General features: G+C 43.5%; 1 protein-coding gene across 1 annotated transcript in view; it reads left to right on the top strand.

Moving 5' to 3' along the window:
• Window positions 1–20,739, top strand: part of LOC121029879 (uncharacterized) — a 158,122-nt gene that overhangs the window by 120,359 nt on the left and 17,024 nt on the right. The window contains exons 35-37 of the mRNA XM_040474338.1: window positions 1,096–1,216; window positions 11,780–11,889; window positions 20,034–20,183. Of these exons, the coding sequence (XP_040330272.1) occupies window positions 1,096–1,216; window positions 11,780–11,889; window positions 20,034–20,183 (381 nt within the window). The remainder of the gene's footprint in view (window positions 1–1,095; window positions 1,217–11,779; window positions 11,890–20,033; window positions 20,184–20,739) is intronic.

The raw sequence follows: 20,739 nt of genomic DNA on the forward strand, positions 1-20,739 counted from the left end.
TGACTCTTGATCTCAACTCAGGTCATGATCTCACAGTTCATGAGTTCGAGCCCAATGTGGGGCTCTGCTCTGACAGGGCAGAGCCTGCTTAGGATTCTCTCTCTCACTCTCTCTCTGCCCCTCCCCCACTCGCACTGTCTCTGTCTCTCTCAAAACAAATAAATAAACTGAAAAAAAAACCCATAAAATCTGGCACACAATTATCTGCCCCCCCCCCACACCCATGGCAATGGAATGTATTTAAAATAGCTCCTGTGATTTTTTTTTTTTCTGAGAGTAAGACCACGCAATTTATGCACTAATCCATTTGGTGTATGCTAGATGATCTATGTGAGAGGCTGTTTTCCCAAGTGTTTGTTTACCTTTGTCCTAGGACATAGACCCAATGTGGCTGTGCTCACTGTCACAGGCAAACAAAACCTCTAGCTGTTTGAGTGTCAACGCAGAGATTCACGTGCCCTGAACATCAAGGAGAATTCAGCTCCCCCGCCTCCAACATACACACATCCCAGTCCCGAATCCCCTTGCTTACCCTTCTGAATCCCGGTTCTCTCTAGTACCTGGGGTCCTCTGACAGGGAGAAATGTGGGCCCAACAAGCATAATGGATAAAGTAAGGGTTCATGGTTATTGGGAAAATTTTCTATTGGTCATGTTTAGAATTTTAATCTTCTCATGAAATCCCTCTGGATATCTAAATCAAGTTTCAGGCCCAGGGGTTTCTCTTGTAATAACAGCTCATGAAATTCCTGGCCACATTTAGAGACCCCCAAACACATGAGGTCACCTCAGACATTGAGCACTTTGCAATTTAGCAGAACTTGGTTTAAAAAAATAAAATAAAATAATAAAAATAAATAAATAAAAGGTTATGTTTTATCAGTGGGGATGTGGACCAGGAAAAGATGCTGATCCCCAAAGAGGTATATCTACGGTCGCAGAAGTACTTAGAAATCCAGGAAAGGAACCCTTTCGTCTTCCCCGGGAGAAAGTAGCTAAGGGACAGCACCTAATCCCAGACCCTTCTCCAGGAATGTGACTTGGGAGCTTAGAGTATAAGCTGAGTGTAGAAAGTGACTCAAACTTCTTACTCTAGCTTCAGAAGCTTCTGGAAAATCTTGAAATTCATATGATCCAGGAAGTATTAAGAAAAGTTAAGACAGAAAGAGCACTGGTTGTATCAGAAAAGTCCAAGGACCAGGGTACTCTCCCTACAGGTAAAGTATGTTTATTTTATTACTTTACAAAATAGCATTTATTGGTTTTTTCCTAATTATGAAAGGAATCCATGTGTCATTTTCATGGTAAAAAGGTACTATAATGTCCAGACAATGATGTAAAAATTACTTTTTAATAACTTGGCCCAGAGAGAACTATTAACATTTTGACATATTTCCTTCCACTTAAAATTTTTTAAATAGAAAACATTTGTTAAGTTCAGTTTCAGCTCTGTTGATTAACTCATAACTGAAATAAAGTTGAAATGGGGAAAACATATAAGCTTTTCTTACTTGTAATATATTTAAGTGCACGTATGTATTATACATATATATAACATATAAATGTCAAAATCTTACAAACACATGTATTTGGGGTGGGAAGGTAATCAAAATTATTTCCTTTCATTTGAGCTCTAAAGTCAGGGTCACTTCATGGACATGTGATCTGCACACTCACACAGGATTCAGGGGTACTTGGGGCTTAATGTTCTATGGCTGCCATCTTGAAACTCTTAATTTTGACTAAGAGTTTGTGTTTTGTAAGCGGAATCCAGTGAGTCAATGGAGAATGCACCAAGACTTGGAGCCTTGCCTTACATGAAGTCCTGCTTCTTACTGCCTCCCCACCTTGCCGAATGGCTCTTAGCTACCTATTCGTCTGCTCTCTAGTACCCTGGGTGCCCCTAATCTCCCCCTCACCATCCCCACCAGGCCATTGCTGCTGCCCTCCACTCCAGGGAGGGGGGGCGGTTGCTGAGCAGGAGGAGGATGGGGATATGTGTACCTAGTAAAAACTCAATGACCCTAGTCTGGCAACATCATGGTACATCTAATGGGTGACTCGGTGGGAGCAAGCCTATTGCCTATCCTTAGATTTGTACAATATCCCAGGACAGAGGCTACAATACCCTTGGGATTGCCTGTCCACAGTGGGCCCCTGGGAGGGAAAGGTGCCTGGTTCAACTTCTCCACCCCTGGCCAGGGCACAGAACCTCAGTTCAGTAGCTACACAGGCACTCATGCTCCCAGTCACAGGGTAGAGCTCCTCGGAGTGAGTGTCTCACTCTCCTCACAAGCATTCCCATGCCTAGGGAGTACAACATTAAAAACAAATAAAAACACCATGACAGGTCAAGAAAGAGACTGCAGAAGAAAGAAAACACTATATTTTAGTATCTATAATGGTGCTTTTCTTCCCTGCTTTTTGGAAAAGAGGCCCTGCATTTTTATTTTGCACAGCGTGCCATAGATTACGTAGCTGGTCCTGTCTGAACTGTCTACTCCTAACTCCTACTAATTCTGTAGGAAAACTCAAAACCTTTGAACCATGGAAGGGTTGTTTGACTAGCAAACTAAATTAGATTTTCTTCTTGAGACAAAGTCCACAGACATTATAATGTTAATTAATAACATCTGTCCTCACCTAAGACATTGTCATTTTATCAGTGCTTCGAGTAATTGAATTCTATGAACAGGGCTTTGGCAGAAGGCTGTGCAGTGAGAGGGCAAGCCACTTCTCGGCTAGGGGTGTCACCAGAGAGCTGAATGTCACCAGAAAGCTGAGTGTGGTTGAGCTTCATTTACAGAACATTTAACAAGACACAAAAAGCACGTGTTATTGTGCTGTGATGGCTGCTTCCAGGCAACTCCCCTCTGAGTCTTGGGAGAAAATCCACAAGTGCACAGCAGGTGCAACCATCTTCATGTTTCAGGCTGTGGTTTAATGAGACACCCAGATGGGGGGCAAGGGACAAAACTTTTTTGCTTTGTGGCTCTGTGTGCTGCCTTGTGCAGGGTGCTGTCAGCTGTGCTTGGAAAGAGCCTCCATAAGGGGCTGGTGGGAGTTAGGCAGAGGGGCGGGGTAGAGTTATTTTTATTTATTTATTTATTTATTTATTTATTTATTTATTTTTATTATATGAAATTTATTGTCAAATTAGTTTCCATACAACACCAGTGCTCATCCCAAAAGATGCTCTCTTCAATACCCATCACCTACCCTCTCCTCCCTCCCACCCCCCATCAACCCTCAGTTCTCAGTTTTTTTTTTTTCAACGTTTATTTATTTTTGGGGGGGACAGAGAGAGACAGAGCATGAACGGGGGAGGGGCAGAGAGAGAGGGAGACACAGAATCGGAAGCAGGCTCCAGGCTCTGAGCCATCAGCCCAGAGCCCGACGCGGGGCTCGAACTCACGGACCGTGAGATCGTGACCTGACTGAAGTCGGACGCTTAACCGACTGCGCCACCCAGGCGCCCCTAAATAAACGTTAATTTTAAAAAAAGATATTATCAAAACTTACTTTGGCTAGAGTGTACTGGCCAATTGTAAACTCTTGTTCAAATTCTGTACTCATGTGCATGTAAATGCCAATAGTGAGGGTGTTTTCTTATTGTTGACTCAATGTGAGTATCATCCTGTAGTGAGTTCCCTCAGTGCAAGTGATGGAGTCCCCACCGTGTGCCCGGTGTTCTTCAGTGTAGTCTTCCTGAGACATTTGTGGGCTAGGAAACTTCGAAGAAGGCAATAAAACCTTGGAATCTCCACCTTCCTACTGCTCATCTCAGTGCAAAAAGCAGTCATAGTGGATGGGGCTTCCGACATGGGCCGCCCTTTGAGTTCAAGGTTACCTTGGGGTTAGGGATTTCTACAGAGGGAGTTGGGAATGGAGACTATTGAGATCCAGGGGACATGCCAGGCTCTTGTCCTTCCCTCAGGGTCTCCTCTTTCCCTGTTGGACAACTCTGGTGTCTATGTTTGTGCCTGCCAGAAATCAGCCCTCTAATACCTCTCTATCTTTTCCCTCTTTCCCACCTTGTCTTGGAGCTTAGTCTTCTTCTAGAGCTTCTGAATGGGTTTCCAGTTTGTCAGTGAGCATCCGAAAATGCAGCAGCCACACCTCTTCCAGTGTTGGTTTGTGATAGCTGAACTAGTGCTCCCCTGGGAGCTTTAAAAAGCAGCTCCAGGGGCGCCTGGGTGGCGCAGTCAGTTAAGCGTCCGACTTCAGCCAGGTCACGATCTCGCGGTCCGTGAGTTCGAGCCCCGCGTCGGGCTCTGGGCTGATGGCTCAGAACCTGGAGCCTGTTTCCGATTCTGTGTCTCCCTCTCTCTCTGCCCCTCCCCCATTCATGCTCTGTCTCTCTCTGTCCCAAAAATAAAATAAAACGTTAAAAAAAAAAATTAAAAAAAAAAAAAAGCAGCTCCAGACAATCTTATTCAGCTTCAGGGCTTGGCTTAGCATAGAGATGGGTTCCACTGATTCAAAAAGGCTCTGCTATTCTCCATATTTAGCATTTTAGCATTCAAGTCATTTTTAATTGATTTTCTCAATTTCTCTGAACATTTATAAGGTCAGCAGTCTCCAAAGTGGAGTGCGTATATCCCAGGAGTGTGGGAAGAAGATATTAAAACTTCTAAGTAGATTAAATCCATATGTAAGAAGTCACATGTCACACTACACACTGAGGTGTCCTGAAGTGACCACTTGGAGGCAATCCACAAGCAAGCACTAAGAAATAGTAAAGACAGGGGTGCCTGGGTGGCTCAGTGAAGCGTCCAACTTCAGCTCAGGTCACGATCTCATGGTTTGTGAGTTCGAGCCCTGCGTCAGGCTCTGTGCTGACAGCTCAGAGCCTGGAGCCTGCTTCAGATTCTGTGTCTCCCTCTCTCTCTGCCCCTCCCCCACTCACACTCTGTCTCTCTCTCTCAAAAATAAACATTAAAAATTTAAAAAAAAAAGAAAAAAGTAATAGTAAAGACATTTCTAATCCTGGTACATGCTTATCTTCAGCCACAGTATGAGGTTAAAAAAGATAAGTTAACCACATCTGATAAGAAGTCAGACAAAAAATTTCAAAAGGTCAAGAAAACTCTAGGAATGTAGACTGAGCTCCATTCTCATTGTTAATGAGCCTGGCCCTGAGTACATCATACTATACAGTATTAGCCAGTGATAGTGTTGTAGGTAGTTAGAAATACACAAATATACATATGTTAACAGTGAGTGGACAAAAATGTTTTGCTTAAGGGAAGCACAATCCAAACACTTAAAAGAGGGTGGCCGAGGCCAGCATTCCCAGCAGTGTGCCCTAGAACACAAGTTCCCCAACATTCTAGGGCAGGAGTTCTCTCATGCACCTTGCACTAACAGACTCCCAGGCTGCCTGAAGCTTCCCATTCCCTTCTTAACACAAGCCAGCAAAATAGTCGTTAATCACAGTCTTTGGATTGCCTGTGTTTACCTAGCTTCACTGATCATTGTTTGCTTCAAACTGGTTTATGCCACTTTTATTTGTCATTGTGTGTGGGTAATTTAATTCAGTATTATATAAACCAATGAAATGGGAGTACAAAAAGAGATCTTCTCAGTAAAAATCGAGTTGAGGGGTGCCTGGGTGGTGCAGTTGGTTAAGCGTCCAACTCCCGATCTTGGTTCAGGTCATTATTGAGCCCTGCATCAGGCTGTGCACTGATGGCATGGAGCCTATTTGGGATTCTATCTCTCCTCTCTGCCCCTCCCCTTCTTGTTCTCTCTCTATCTCACTCTGTCTCTCTGTCTCTCTCTCTCTAAATAAATAAACTTAAAAAAAAAAACAAGTTGAAATGGATAAACTGTGGTACATCCAGTCAATGGAATATTATTTAATGCTAAAAAGAAATAAGCTATCAAACCATGAAAAGACAAGGATAAAAATGCACATTACTAAGTGAAAGAAGCCCACCTGAAAAGGCTACACATTGCATGATTCCAACCATATGACATTCGAGAAAAGGCAGAACCATGGAGATAGCAAAAAGATCAGTGGTTGCCAAAGGGTTAGAGGGGAGAGTAAGATGAACAGGCAGAACAGAGGGATTTTAGGGCAGTGAAACTATTCTTTATGATAATATAATAGTGGATAGACGCCAATTATACATTTGTCAAACCCATAGTTTCACCAAGATTGTGAACTGTAATGTAAACTATGGACTTTGAGTGATAATAACATGTTAGTGTATGCTCATCAGTTATGACAGACATACCACACTGGTGTGGGATGTTGATAGTTGGGGAGGCTGTGTGCTGGAGGTGAAGGGGGCAGGGAATATATGGGAACTCTCTGTACCCATCTGCTCAGTTTTTCTATGGACTTAAAACTGCCCTTAAAAAATGACACATTTGGATTTTTTCGTGGTCTTTTTATTTTTTCTTCATAAAAAGAAAGAAACAAGTAAACAAACAAACACAACAAAACACACACTAGGAATTGTAGACCATGTACTATGTGTTATGATTTATAGAAGAAAGATAGTACAGAACTCCAATGTGTGGGCACATACAAAGGAAAGACCTAAGTTCTATATTAGAAAATTGGCAAATGTTTGTATATTTATGTATTTTTAAGTTAAATAAAATGTATAAGGTACTACATGTCATTTTTTAAGCATTCTCTGGTTTATCAGACTTCTTTTGATCAACCAACTCTTAGTCTTGATTGGATAAGAGGATTTCTACTGCGTTTTGCAGGGGTTGTGGGAGAAAGGTTTTATTTGTTGTCAAAGAAGTTTGGGAAACTTGTGGTAAATAATGCTAAAAAGATTTCTTTGCTCTAGACCTCAGAGCCTTTACTATCCTGCTGTGCACTGTAAATCTCCAGGAGAGAGAGTATGAAATGTTCTTTACCTTTATTTGACCACAGAACCCTTTTCTCCCCTTGGGAATATCTATCATCAACTCAACCGTTCTGGGGAGCAGTTTGAGAAACACAGGAGTACAAAATACATTGCTTAAAGCAATAAGGTTTCAACCTACCCACCTTCTGGGGGAACCCTGGTGGTCAGGAGAACAACCTTGGTTGGCAGTTGTGTGCCTTCAAGTTTCAGTTCTGCTTGGCTCAGGACCCAGGAGCCACTCAGGCACAGAGGCCGGTGGTTGTGTTAGAGAAGTGAAATGCTACCAAACCAAGATACGCTTCCTAGAGGGAGGAGGCTGCATAGGGGTGGGGGGAGCATTCATAGAGGGAGAGAGGGGAAGTGGTTTGGCGAGGAGGAAGTCAAAGTTTCCTCCAGCCAAAGGACCTGGGCACAGAATGAGAGGAAAGAACAAAACCCTAATTTGACCCCCAGTGTGCCGTCTCTTTCCCACCTCCATGCTAGTGTCAAAAACTGCTTCATCTCAGAGAAGCCACAAACACAACACACAATGAAAATGAGACACATTTAGAGAACACCAACTCTGCTTGGCCAGAAATTACTTCTCTTGGATGAATTCTATTCTCCCTGGCTTCCCCTGACGCCTGCCTACAGATGTACTTGTATGTCTGAACTTGAACTCATGAGGAAGAAGCACGGTGGAAAGATTTCCAGCACTCTGGTAAAATACTTCCCCTTCAGCTGAGCCCCAGAGCTAAACCCAAACCAGCTCTGTGGGCATTTGCCAGCTGACAGTCCCCAAACCAGAAGTATGTGGCAGATGTGGTCCCTTGCCAAGCTTTTCCATAAGCCAGAGACCTACCACTCAATTACCCTGGAAAAAGTATCCAATTCTGTGTCTGAAAAATTTCTGAAGCATACATGAACTCCATTTTGTCAAAGCTTAGACGTACAAAAGTCTTAAACATCTTAAGAAGTGTGAACTTCTAGGCACATTAACTTTTTTTTAGATTTTCCACTTCAGCTGAACCAGGACAATGGTGTTATGTCTAATCACCTTTATTGTCCTAAAGGAAAAACAAAGTCAGATTTATATGTTCGTGATGGAAAGTAGCCAATTGTAGAATCGTGGAACCCCATTTTCAAACTCAGGACCACCCAGTAAACAACGTAATTGCAAATACCAGGTACTCCTGCATTGTCATATCCACATTTCTGAGAGGATTGTGCTGGATGTTTCCTCTTGTGTGTACCGAGTCTCCTGTCAGAAAAATGAAAGTATGAGTATGAAATCACGTCTGAAATTAGAAACAGCTGGCGACAGGGAGTGGCCTTGTGTGTACTCTTGCTGATGGCCAGAACCCCCACAGCAGAAAAGGGAGTGGGGCAGGGCTTGGCTTCTATCTCTGACTCCATAGGTTTCTCTTTGTTTCAAGACTCCCCTGGGGCCATGCACAAGGAAGTAGGCCCTACCCAACGTAATTAAACATACACATGTGCTTTTGCTCTTCCATATGGAAGTTAAGGAGTGTTGACATATTTCCACTGCTCCAGCACCGTCCTGTTGTTTTTAAGTTTGATTTTTTTTAACAGCTAAAACATTCACCTGGTTAAAACTCAAAACGATACAACAATATACATATTTAGAGATCAAGTTGCTACCACTGATCCCCTTTTGCCACCCCAAGTAGGCATTTTTATTAGTTTTTAATATATCCTAAGGGTGCTTCTTTATGCCTACACTAATTCATTCTTTCATTCAATTATCTATTTATTGAGCACCTAGTATGTTACACACTACTATATTTTAGGCACCATTTTGGGGTACAACCTTACTGTCATGGAGTAAAACTCCTTACTCTTGTGGAGTTTATCATCTAGAAGAGGATACACAGATAATAAGTAACACAAGAAGTAAGAAAACAATGGAGTAAGGAGGATGGCGTATGGAGGTTTGAAGGGAGCGCATTGCAATTTTAAATAGGACGGTCAGGATAGACTTCAGGGAGAAAGTGACATATTGAGCAAAGTTTGAAGGAGGTGAGGGAGTTAGCTACGTGGGTATCTGCGGGAAGAGCATCCCAGACAGAAGAACAGTCCATCCAAGGGACTTGAGCAGAGTGTGCCTACCATGTTTATGAAGCAGAAAGACCCGTAGCCGGAGTGGAGAGAGAGTGGGAAAGAAGGAGGAGGTGAAGTCAGAGAGGAAGGGTGAAAAGAGAGAGAGTGGATCATGCAGGGCCTATTCTTAGTGTTTGCTCCGAGTGTGAGGCAGTGCCTGTCCCAGATTTTGATCTGGCATATGTTAATGGCGTGTCTCTGGCTGCTGTGTTGAGAATGGACTGTAAAGGAAAAAGGATAGAAGAAGGGAGAGGCTGCTTTGGAGGCCACTACAATAATCCCAGCAAGGGGAGATGGTGGCTCAAACAAGGTTGGGAGCAGTGAAAGTATTAAGTGGTCAGATTCAGGGCATGTTTTTGAAGTAACTACTAATGGATTGTGTGTTGGGTGTGGGGGAAAGAGAAGAGTCCATGATAAAACTCCCAAGATTTTTGACCTGTGCAATTGGGAAAATAGAATTGCCATTAGCTGAGATGGAAAATTAGGGAGAGAAGTTCAAAGATTAGGGCGCCTGGGTGGCTCAGTAGGTTAAGCGACCAACTTCGGCTCGGGTCATGATCTCACATTTTGTGAGGTCAAGCCCTGTGTCAGGCTCTGTGCTGACAGCTCGGAGCCTGGAGCCTTCTTTGGATTCTGTGTCTCCCTCTCTCTCTGCCCTTCTCCCGCTCACACTCTGTCTCTCTCTCAAGAATAAATAAACATTTAAAAGAAAAAAGTTAAAAAAAATAAAGAATTTAATTATGCACAAGTGATGTTTGAAATACCTTTTAGGGGTGCCTGGGTGGCTCAGTTAGTTAAGCATCCAACTCAATTTTGGCTCAGGTCATGATCTCACAGTCGTGAGATCAAGACTGCTTAGGATTCTCTCTCTCACTCTCCCTCTGCCTCTCTCTCAATCTCAAAACATAATTAATTAATTTTAAAAAACGAAAAGAAAACCCTTTTAGACATCCAAGAAGAGACGCCAAGTGAGTATTAGATCTCAATTTGAAGGTTGTCCGCATATGGATGGTATTTAGCTATGAGACTACGTAAGATAGCCAAGGAAGTGAGCGTAGATAGAAAAAAAGGAGGTGAACCAAGGGCTGAGTCCTAGGACACTCTTATGTTAAGTTCCAGGGTGGGGAGGGGAGCCTGGGTGGCTCAGTCCGTTAAGTGTCTGACTCTTGATTTTGGCTCAGGTCATAATCTCACGGTTCATGAATTCGAGCCCTGTCAGGCTCTGCACTGACAGCATGGAGTCTGCTTGGAATTCTCTCTCTCTCCCTCTCTCTATGCCCCTCCCCTGCTCTCTCTCTCTCTCTCTCTCTCTCTCTCTCTCTGTCTCAAAATAAATAAACTTAAAACAAAACAAACAAAAAGAGAGCTGGGGGAGAGGACAAGGAGAACCAGCAAAAGGGACTTAGAAGGAGCAGACACTGAGGTAGAGGAAAACTAGGACAGTGGTGTCCCAACATCTAGTGATGAAAGTTTCTCAAGCAGAAGAAATGTGACAAATTGTGTGAAATGCTTCTGGTAGTCAGGTAAAAACAATGTTTTTAGTCATGTTGAGGTCACTGGTGTTTATAACAAAATCAGGTTCAGGGGAGTGATGGAGAGGAAAGCTGGGTGAGAGGGCTTACGAAGGTTTTGGAGAGAAGTCACAGCCAGCCAGGATAGGCCTTTCTTCCTGAGAGTTTTGCTAAAAAGGGAGCAAAAAAAATGAAGCAATAGCTGACAGGGAAAGTGGGGTCAAAAGCAGGATTTTATGAGGTGGGAGAGATAACATGAACTATTGTGAATGATCCAAGAAAGAGGGGAGAAGTGATATTGGAGAACACTGGCATTCTGGAGCAATAATCTTGAGTAGGCTTGAGGGGATATCCCCTCATTTAATATTTATCATGTCTTTGTTATAAAACATAACATGTTATATTCACTTTTCTTCACCTTGCATTTTTCACATAGAAATCAAGAGTTCTTAGGGCACCTGGGTGGCTCAGTCGGTTAAGTGTCCAACTTCGGCTCAGGTCATGATCTCATGGTTCGTGGGCTCAAGCCCCGCATCAGGCTCTTTGCTGACAGCTCAGAGCCTAGAGCCTGCTTCAGATACTGTGTCTCCATCTATCTCTCTCTCTGCCCCTCCCCTGCTCATGCTCTGTCTATCTCTAAAAAATAAAAATAAACATTAAAAAAATTGGAAAAAAAAATCTATGGTTCTTTTCCTATTAGCACCTGGGGAGGTTTCTTTCCAGAGATGCATACTATTCCATTGGAATACCATAGTTTATATGTTGCTTCCAAGCTTCTGCTGTCCTAAACAATGCTTCTCTGAATAATTGCATATATTCCTCATCTTGTATGTGTCAGCCTATTGCTGCTTCAATCCAGGAGCTAAAGTTCATAGCCTGTCAGCCCTCAACATTTCTAGTCTGTAGCTGTAACTATAATAGCTCTTCATTTATTTATGTTAACTGTATTAGGCCAAAATAATTGTTCAGATACTTAATGACTTAGTGAAAATAGATATCATGTAGGATCAATAATAACATTTGATTTGGGATCATTAGTTAGGATAACAGACTATTGTTCGTGGGGCTTCAGAGATACTTTTCCAAATCTTTTCATTAGGGCTCTTGTTGTAGATCTTCCTTATTCCTATGTTCTGGAGGACAGTTCTGGAGTGTCCTCAGCCACTTCCTCCCCTCCCCCCTCCTCACCCGTTAAGTTTTGTGGATTTGGAAATAACAGCTTCTTGTGTCCAGTGTAATGCCATTAATCATTGTTCAGTGTTTCATGATACTAGCATCATTATGTTTCTCCCCCTAGACCTTTGGAAGCACCATGTCATGAAAGAAAACTTTTCAGTTATCAGACCACAAATAGTTGAAAAATTTGTACAGAGATTAATGGAAAATTACCAGGATGGTGGACTAGAGGTATGTATTGAAAGTTAGTCATTTTGGAGTGTATTTTTTTTGTAACATTAACCCAAGCAAAGAAGACTTTCCCCTTGACCCATTTCCCAATGCTTCCCTTATTCCCTTAGAATGAATATATGAACACTCAGGCTTAAAGTAGCAATCACTTGTTATAATTTTAATTTTGGGAAAAGACTGATTTCTAATAAATTAGAAGAGAGAAATTCGAATATGCATGTTGACTAATTTCAGATTCAGCCAACTTTTTAAAGTAACCTTGGAGTTTGTTGATGAGTGAGTTGTTTTAGCAACATTTCCTGCATTGATTTTTTAATATTCAAAACTTAAAAGAGAGAAACTAAAATAGCCAATAATTCCACTAACTAGAAAACATTTTTAAAATGTACAATACAGGGGCGCCTGGGTGGCGCAGTCGGTTAAGCGTCCGACTTCAGCCAGGTCAAGATCTCACGGTCCGTGAGTTCGAGCCCCGCGTTGGGCTCTGGGCTGATGGCTCAGAGCCTGGAGCCTGTTTCCGATTCTGTGTCTCCCTCTCTCTCTGCCCCTCCCCCGTTCATGCTCTGTCTCTCTCTGTCCCAAAAATAAATAAACGTTGAAAAAAAAATTTAAAAAAAAATAAATAAAATGTACAATACAAAAAAAAAAAAAAACCAAAAAAAACAGAAAGGTAACATTTCCAACCCTCCTTATTCCACCATCCCGTTTCCTCTCCACAAAGCAAACCAGTTTCAACAATTTTTGGTATATATCTATTTGAATCCATAACAAGTCTATATAATATATATTTAACAATAATATGTACTTAATACATACAATATACATACACACAGTCCTTAAAGTTTTCAACTGTTTACTCTTGACTATTCCTAAATAGTGCTGAAAAGGCAAGATAAGAGAGTGTATGTGGATATTTGGCCATAGCAGAGCTTTTAGGATCATTAACAAATTAAACATAAGTACATTAGGTAGAAACAAATCCAGTTGCCTTTGAAATTCAACCATTTCTTTAAAAACCTGATTTAGAGGGGCGCCTGGGTGGCGCAGTCGGTTAAGTGTCTGACTTCAGCCAGGTCACGATCTCGCGGTCCGTGAGTTCGAGCCCCGCGTTGGGCTCTGGGCTGATGGCTCAGAGCCTGGAGCCTGTTTCCGATTCTGTGTCTCCCTCTCTCTCTGCCCCTCGCCCGTTCATGCTCTGTCTCTCTCTGTCCCAAAAATAAATAAACGTTGAAAAAAAAATTAAAAAAAAAAACAAAAAAAACCTGATTTAGCAAAACATACCTAATTTTTTAAAACAACATTTCCCTCAAATTTATATTTTTCTAAGTTCTTCAAATATTCCCCGTAATTTTATTAACAACACTTCAGTTTTTAATTACGAGACAGAGAATTCACTAGCTTGGTTGGGGATACATTTTTCCTCAGAGCTTGATGATTTATTTACATGTATTTCATTTAAGCTTTCAATGATACCCAAATGTAGTAATGTGTATTCTGATGAATGGGTGAAGTGGTCCCTTTTGGTCTCTGCAGCTCAGAGATTCTCAACCAGACATACAGAGGTGATTAGGGCAGGGCATGCTCAGAAACATGTTTGAAGCACAGACTGTTGTGCCTCTCCTTTAAAAAAAGGAAGGCAACCCTGACACATGCTTCATCATGGATGCACCTTGAAGACCTTATGCTCAGTGAAAAAAGCCAGTCACAAAAGCATAAATTCTGCACGATTCCACTTATATGAGGCACCCACAGTAGTCAAATTCATGGAGACAGAAAGTAGAATGGTGGTTGTTAGGAGCTGGGGGGAGGGCGAATGGGGAGTTGGTGTTCAGTGGGTATAAGAATTTCAGTTTTGCAAGCTGAAGACAGTTCTAGAGATCGATTGTGCAGCAGTGTGAATACCACTGGACTTTACACTGAAAAATAGTTTAAATGGGGGCGCCTGGATGGCTCAGTTGGTTAAGCGTTTGACTCTTGATTTCAGCTCAGGCCGTGATATCAGGGTTGTGAGTTCAAGCCCCACATTGGGCTCCATGCTGGGTGTGGAGCCTATTTACAAAAAGAAATGGTTTAAATGGCAAATTTTACGTTACATATATTTTACTACAATAAAAACAAACAAAAAGGTCGTAGCTCAAGATCTGCTCCCCTCCTATGCATACACTTTACTCCAGCACTGAAGATGGGGTCATCTAGGAAAGAAATGAGAGTATTAGGACAAACCCATATCAGGTGTGACTGAAACTCAAGGCACACTGATCAGGTTGGTACCTGCCTGCCAGTGTCTTGGAATAATGAGACGCCAGGACATTAGACCCCTCCAAATTCTATGCCTGGTGGACTTCTAGCCTTTTCTGAATGATCTGCAAAGACAGGGAACTCACTCTCTTCCAAGCCCACCCCCTATCTCCAGCCATTCCTGGCAGCTCATATTTCAAGCAGCTTTTACTGAGCTGGATTTGGCCTTCCACCACCTCCATTGTGGATCCTACTTCTGTCCCTGGAACACCACAGATCATGGTTCTGACCCCTCACAACAAGCCTTTGGATATCTAAAGGCAGGTCAGTCAGAGAAGCTCAATTACTGCCACTGCTGGCATGTGTGAAGCCTCCGTACAATTACAATGAGGGGCCTGCTCTAGTAGCACAAACCCAGACAGGTACACCTCTGCGCGGTGGATTACAAATAGTCACCCCTTCCTCCAGACGGGTGCAGTCCAAGCCAGGGCACATGGACTAGGAAAGAGAGCAGGCGCTGCGCTCCTCCCTAACCTGGGTGCTTCTGTACCAAGTACAGACCGCACACGCATACATTGAGGACCTGAGCCCAGCCTTCTCTTCTTCAGATTAAACTGCCTTCCTTTCCTTTGGTCACTTTATATGAGCAACTCTACCATCCTGGTCAGTTCCCTCTAAGTTCAAGATTGTCTGACAGGCAAAGAGTGCACCTGTCCTGTGTGTCCTTTGATTAATGCCCATGAGTGTGCCTGGTATTGGGAGCCATGTCACAGATGACTTATGAGGCTGACAGTCACCTGAAGCCCACATTGCCTTCAGGCATCCTGCTGCTGCCATATTATTAGCCTTGGTCTTGTTCAACTTGGTCCACGGTGAACTTCTTAAAATCCTTAAAAATCTGGATTTTTATCATTCAGCACTCTCTCCCTCTCCCAGGTTCTTGTCAGCCTGCCCTCAGTATTCTCATTTAAGTCATTACTAACCGTGTATGCCAGGACAGGTCCCAATCCTTGTGCTACCCCCTATGGTCCCCTTCAGGCTGACCACACTCTTTGGACACAGTCTTTCAGTGGTCAGAAGCCCATCCAGTTGTACTGTCACCCAGCCTGTGTTCTCCACTGGTCCACAAGGTCCAGTGGAGAAACCTTTTAGATGTCCTGCTGAAATCCAGATACACTTCAAGTGCTATATATTTTCTGAGGAAAGGTTAATCTGACCTGATTTTTCTTGAGTCCATATTGGCCTCTAGTGATCTTTGCTTCCTTCCCCAAATTCTAGAAAAACAGCCTTTCACCATCAGTTCTAACATCTTGCTCAAATGTCATACTAAACACACCGACCTGAAGTTAGAGACTGACCCTTATGGCAAATCAGAGCTATAATAGTCTGTTGTGTGGATTCCAGAACCATCTCCATTCATATGTCAAAAGTCATTCACTCATTTAGCAAGTATTTATAGATCTCCAATTTTTTTCTAGGCACTTTGTTAGATTAAAGGCAAAAGGTACAGTTCTTGCCCTCAAGGAACTTATGGAACCAGGTGACCCAGGAGTGTCAAGAAAAGGCACTTCATGTTAAATGCTTTGAAAGAGGCATACACAGGGGATATAACCCAGCTAGCAGGTAGGGAAGAAATGGGGAAGACTTCCTGGAGGAGGTGTTGTTTGGGCCAAGTCTTAAGGCACAAATAAGAGTTGGCCAGATGAAGAGGGGCTGAAGAAGGAAGGCAGAGTAATCTAAGAAGGGAGTAGAGCAGAGTTCAGAAGAGGACACTGAAAAGGTGGGCAGGGCCAGTTGCTGAATGACATTGTAGGCAATCCTTAGGAGTTTGGATGTTATCCCAGAGTCAGTGGGAAATCATTGAAGCATCTTGTCAGCAGAGGTGGGTTTTATAAACATCATCAAAACACCTTGTATGTGCCTGATAGATACTAGATGAATTATGAGGGGCTTCAAGAAGAAGCAAACCACAGAAGGACAATTTGCTTCCAGCAGAGCCAGACTTTTGCCATAACAAGGCCTAGCACCTGCCATGCTTCACCCCAGGCTGGCTCTCTAGATCAGTCTATGGGGCAATCTGGTGCTTTTCCAGCCAGTGCCATTCATCATAGTTCAGATTTAACTGTTGGTGAAGGAATCAGGCCACTGGAGAACATGATTTTCACTCTGTAGTTTTTATGGAAGCCTGGGGCCTGCCTTCAAGGGGAAGTTGGCAGATGAACCCACTTCATGCTGCATTTTGGCACAGAGCTGGCATTTAGTGACCTAGGAAGGCAAGAGTAGGCTGCAGAACAGCTTTTAAGAAAAAAATTGCTCTGGGGGCACCTGGGTGGCTCAGTAGGTTGAGTGTCCCACTTCAGATCAGGTCATGATCTTGCAGTTGGTGAATTTGAGCCCCGCGTAGGGTTCATAGAAAAATTATGTCAATAGAAGCCACACAGGCTGTAGTCCCACAACAGATGCTGTTCAGGCAGCTCCAAAGGCTGCCTCTGGAAGGCTGAATAAGTCTGCAAAATCAAAGTTCACTTGGAGAGAGAGACTCCTAGGAGCTTAGGAGTCTCCCTGCAACTCTCTGTCACCTGTCAATAACAGTTTCCTGTCTGCCCCACCTCAGACTTGCTCCCCACTCCATGTCCCCACTGCAAATGCTCTGGCTGGGCCCATATCCCCTCTCCTTGCCTTCACACTCACCCTCTATGTATCATCCCCTTGAGTTGATCTTTCAGCTCAATCTCCTGAGGCCCCAACAGAACCACTGAGGGAAGGAAGCAACACAATTTCTCTGGCCTCCAGGGATACCCAAGGGGGCTCCTGGCCATTCCTACCTCTGTGGTGTAACACAGAGACTCACCCAGAGGTGCCTCACCCTTACTAGGTAAAATATCACACTGGCTAAGAGGGAATGGTAGAGGGCCATTGTGGTTCAAGTCTGCATTTCTGTTTGTTTGGGATCCTATATCTACTATGGTGGCTATAATGACATTAGTTTGAGAAGTGTTTGCCCTGCTAAAAAGCCGTTGGAGGCCTGGCTGGCACAGTCGGATCCAGACACTGCTGTCCAGGACAGCAAGGGGTGAGTCACTGTGGCCGATTCCAAGCACTGGGTCCAGGCCACCTGGAAAGGGTCACCAGCCTTGATGGCCTTTAATGTGGTTTCGCAATGTCTCAACGTTTCGGGCTTTCATCATACTTTGTCTGGGAAGTATTTCCTTTGTCGTTACTAAGTTTACATAGCCTTGACCCTTGCACCATAAAGAAGTCAAGGGCCATCAAATCCTGATTCCCTTTGCCTTGGTGTCAGAAGCTAAATCCAACTGTCTTACTGATCACTTTCCAGAGCAGGTTAGATTGCCCCAAATCCTACTCCACTAAAAGGGGCCCCTTGAGGAAGCCCCAGAGAATGAGAGAGGGAGGCTATGTGTCCTCCTCTGACTGCCTGGCCCTGCTCATGAAATCCCCCATGAGCAGAGGTGTTCATCCACTGTTTCCATTCTACATCTCTTCAGTGTGCCTTTTCAAGCTGCTGTGGATCATGATCTTTACAAAAGCTTTACTATCTTTTCATGAGGTTATACATTTTGTTTATTTGTACATTTTATATATAATTATCTTCATTATATAAACATGTTATGATTATATTAGAAAATAGAAATATGATATATTAGAAAATACACTCATTAGCTTACCCTCATTGATAACTACTATTAGTATTTTGGCATATTTCCTTCCAAACTTCATTTATAGTTTTTTTTCATTCATCAACATTTTTTAAGCCAAGTTAGATTATTCTATATGCCCTTTTATTGTAGTGTACTTTTTTTTCACTTGAGTACATGTTATCAACATGTTCCTCTGTCAATAAACATATGTCCACAGCATACTTTTTGGTGGCGGTTTGATATTTCATTGTACAGATGGATGAAAAATATTCAACCTGTTTCCTTTTATTAGTCACTTTTGGTTGTTGCCATTTCTCTCTTCTGTTAGAAAGATCAAGGACATCTGTTTACATATATTTTTGTGTATCACTTTTATCATCCCCTAAAGATAAAGTTCTAGAAGAGGAATTACTGAGCCAAAGGGCATGAACATTTTAAAATCTTTTCACAGATACAGGGGCGCCTGGGTGGCGCAGTCGGTTAAGCGTCCGACTTCAGCCAGGTCACGATCTCGCGGTCCGTGAGTTCGAGCCCTGCGTCAGGCTCTGGGCTGATGGCTCGGAGCCTGGAGCCTGTTTCCGATTCTGTGTCTCCCTCTCTCTCTGCCCCTCCCCCGTTCATGCTCTGTCTCTCTCTGTCCCAAAAATAAATAAAAAACGTTGAAAAAAAAATTTTTTTTAAATAAATAAATAAATAAATAAAATCTTTTCACAGATACAGCTAGTCTGCCCTCCAGAATGCCACATTGATCACCCTTGCCATCAGCAGTGGTGAGCAGGCTGTTTCCCTCCATCAGTACTGCATTTTATCACTATTTTCCATCTCTGCTACTTTGCCTCAATAACTTGCCTTGACAAAGCCTGGCTGTGCTTTCTCTGAAAGTCAGTGGGGACACTGAGGTTGCACTGATAGGACCATGAACTGGGGCTCACTGGGCAACAGGACCCACCCCAGAAGGACAGCTTAGCTTCTGTGGCAGACTGCCACTAAGCCTGGAGCCCTCGTGACCCTGAAGTATCACAGATAAAGCTCATGTAAGCCTGCAGGCTGGGTCTTGGATTGGGCCCCCAAAGACCCCCAGATACACACACAGACACACTCAGTGATACACACAAAGGGTCACACATAGACACAGAGATATATACAGACATTCACAGAGACATACATGAGAGACATAGATACACATACACATATACACTAATGCATACAGACACAGGCGCACAATCATATCCTTAAATGCACACAGATGCACTCACTGATACAGACACATAGAGACACACAAAAACACTCATAGACATGCAGGCCCTAGTCAAGGTAGGTTGGTCATATCTTCTACATATTGGTTCCCATTTCTCTCCACAGATTAAATCTAATCTTGCCTTGGAGGGGTGGACTCTTCTTCTGTTCCTTAATGGTTATCTCTTCAAAAGGATGCCCAATTTCTTAGAGGAAGGGGAAGAAATGGGACTGCCAACAGAATGAGCAGTATGACCCTTCAATCAGAGCTAGAGGGGTCCCTGCCAGGTGCTCATACTTCAGAGAGCCCCTCTGGTTTTTCTCCTTTCACTCTTCCTCACAGGGTGAGAAATACCCACAGCCAAGGGGACATGCCCACTCAGATTCCTGGCCCTCCTTCTAGACCACACTTCAGGTACCTGGGACCCTGGAATTCTCCCTGGAAAGTCCCCAGATCCTGCTCCCCAGAGGGAGAGTGGACCTTACTGCCAGTGTGCATACCCTGGCCTAAGGAGTAGTCAAGGGTGGCTGTGTAGAGGCATAGACAGCTGACTGTCCATTTACATGCATGTGAGGGCCCTCTACAGTATGACGTGAAGCCAGAGGTAGAAAGAGAAGGGTGTCATGCTGTAAACTCTAGGTTGGTGACCAGCTCACTCCACATCACCACATTTCAGCATAGAACACAGACGTCCAAGCCTGACCTTCCAAACAATTTTGAAGATCTATTTTTCAAAGTAGGAGAATTAATAGTTTGTTAGTTTGATTTCCAACCTTTAAGCATCTAGAATACTTAGGTATGTGGCAGGTGGGCCTCCATTTGTACTCTTGTCCCCGCCCTGCAAATACTAAGAGCAGACTTGAAAGAGAGACTTGGAAGGGTAGAGCCCATGTTTTCTATGGAGGAGAACTAGACATGGGTCTGTGAGCCAAGGCAACGTGTGCCATGAGCCCTGGCACAGTGAGGCTGTCCTGCTGGAGCTGCTATGAATGATGCCTCTTCCTTTTCAGATCACTTTCAGGAAAGAGCACCTTGAGGCCTGCCTCCTTTCCCTGGGTTGTGATGTGATGGCAAGAGAACGCAGCAACTTCGAGAGCTACTCCATGTATTATGAGCATGTGTTGGAGCATGCTAGGCAGGAGCTCTGCCAGAAAGAACAAGTACGTTCCCAGAGAGACAGGAAGTGTGATGGGGAAGGTGTGGATAGGAAAGCCTGGGAGTTACTCCAAAGAGAATAGAACAGAGGGTAGGGGAGGTGTTCTTATGCAAGAACTGAGAATGATTGGTACTCTCCAATGTCTCTTCTCACTGGCTCATTTTCTTGGGCTCTGGTATTATCAGCTGCAAGAGTGATGGCTCAGAAACACTGGGTTGTGTGCTTTGGAGGTGTCTAGTGGAGAATATAAAAAGTTAGCGACAAAGGAGCAGGTCGCCACCCCACCCCCGCACCCCCTTCCCTCCCCCAGGGAAAATGCATAACTGACCTTCCCACCTAAGCAACCCCAAAGTACCTTGTGCTGTCCATGGTCTAGCCTAGAAGCCAGGATCCTTGAATAAACTCTGTCTTCAGGATGCACTTCATGGGTCTCATTAATGAGACTTCCTTAAAATGAGATCCCACTGGTGGGATCCAAGGGTCACTTCTCCTGTCCTAATTGCACACCGTTTTAAAATGGATTGCTTCAGAGGTTTGGTGTAATTTTACTTTTCACCTAA

Source organism: Herpailurus yagouaroundi, unplaced genomic scaffold (genome assembly GCF_014898765.1).
Source record: "Herpailurus yagouaroundi ecotype Mexico unplaced genomic scaffold, PumYag 139, whole genome shotgun sequence".
In the NCBI taxonomy this organism is placed as follows: domain Eukaryota; kingdom Metazoa; phylum Chordata; class Mammalia; order Carnivora; family Felidae; genus Herpailurus; species Herpailurus yagouaroundi.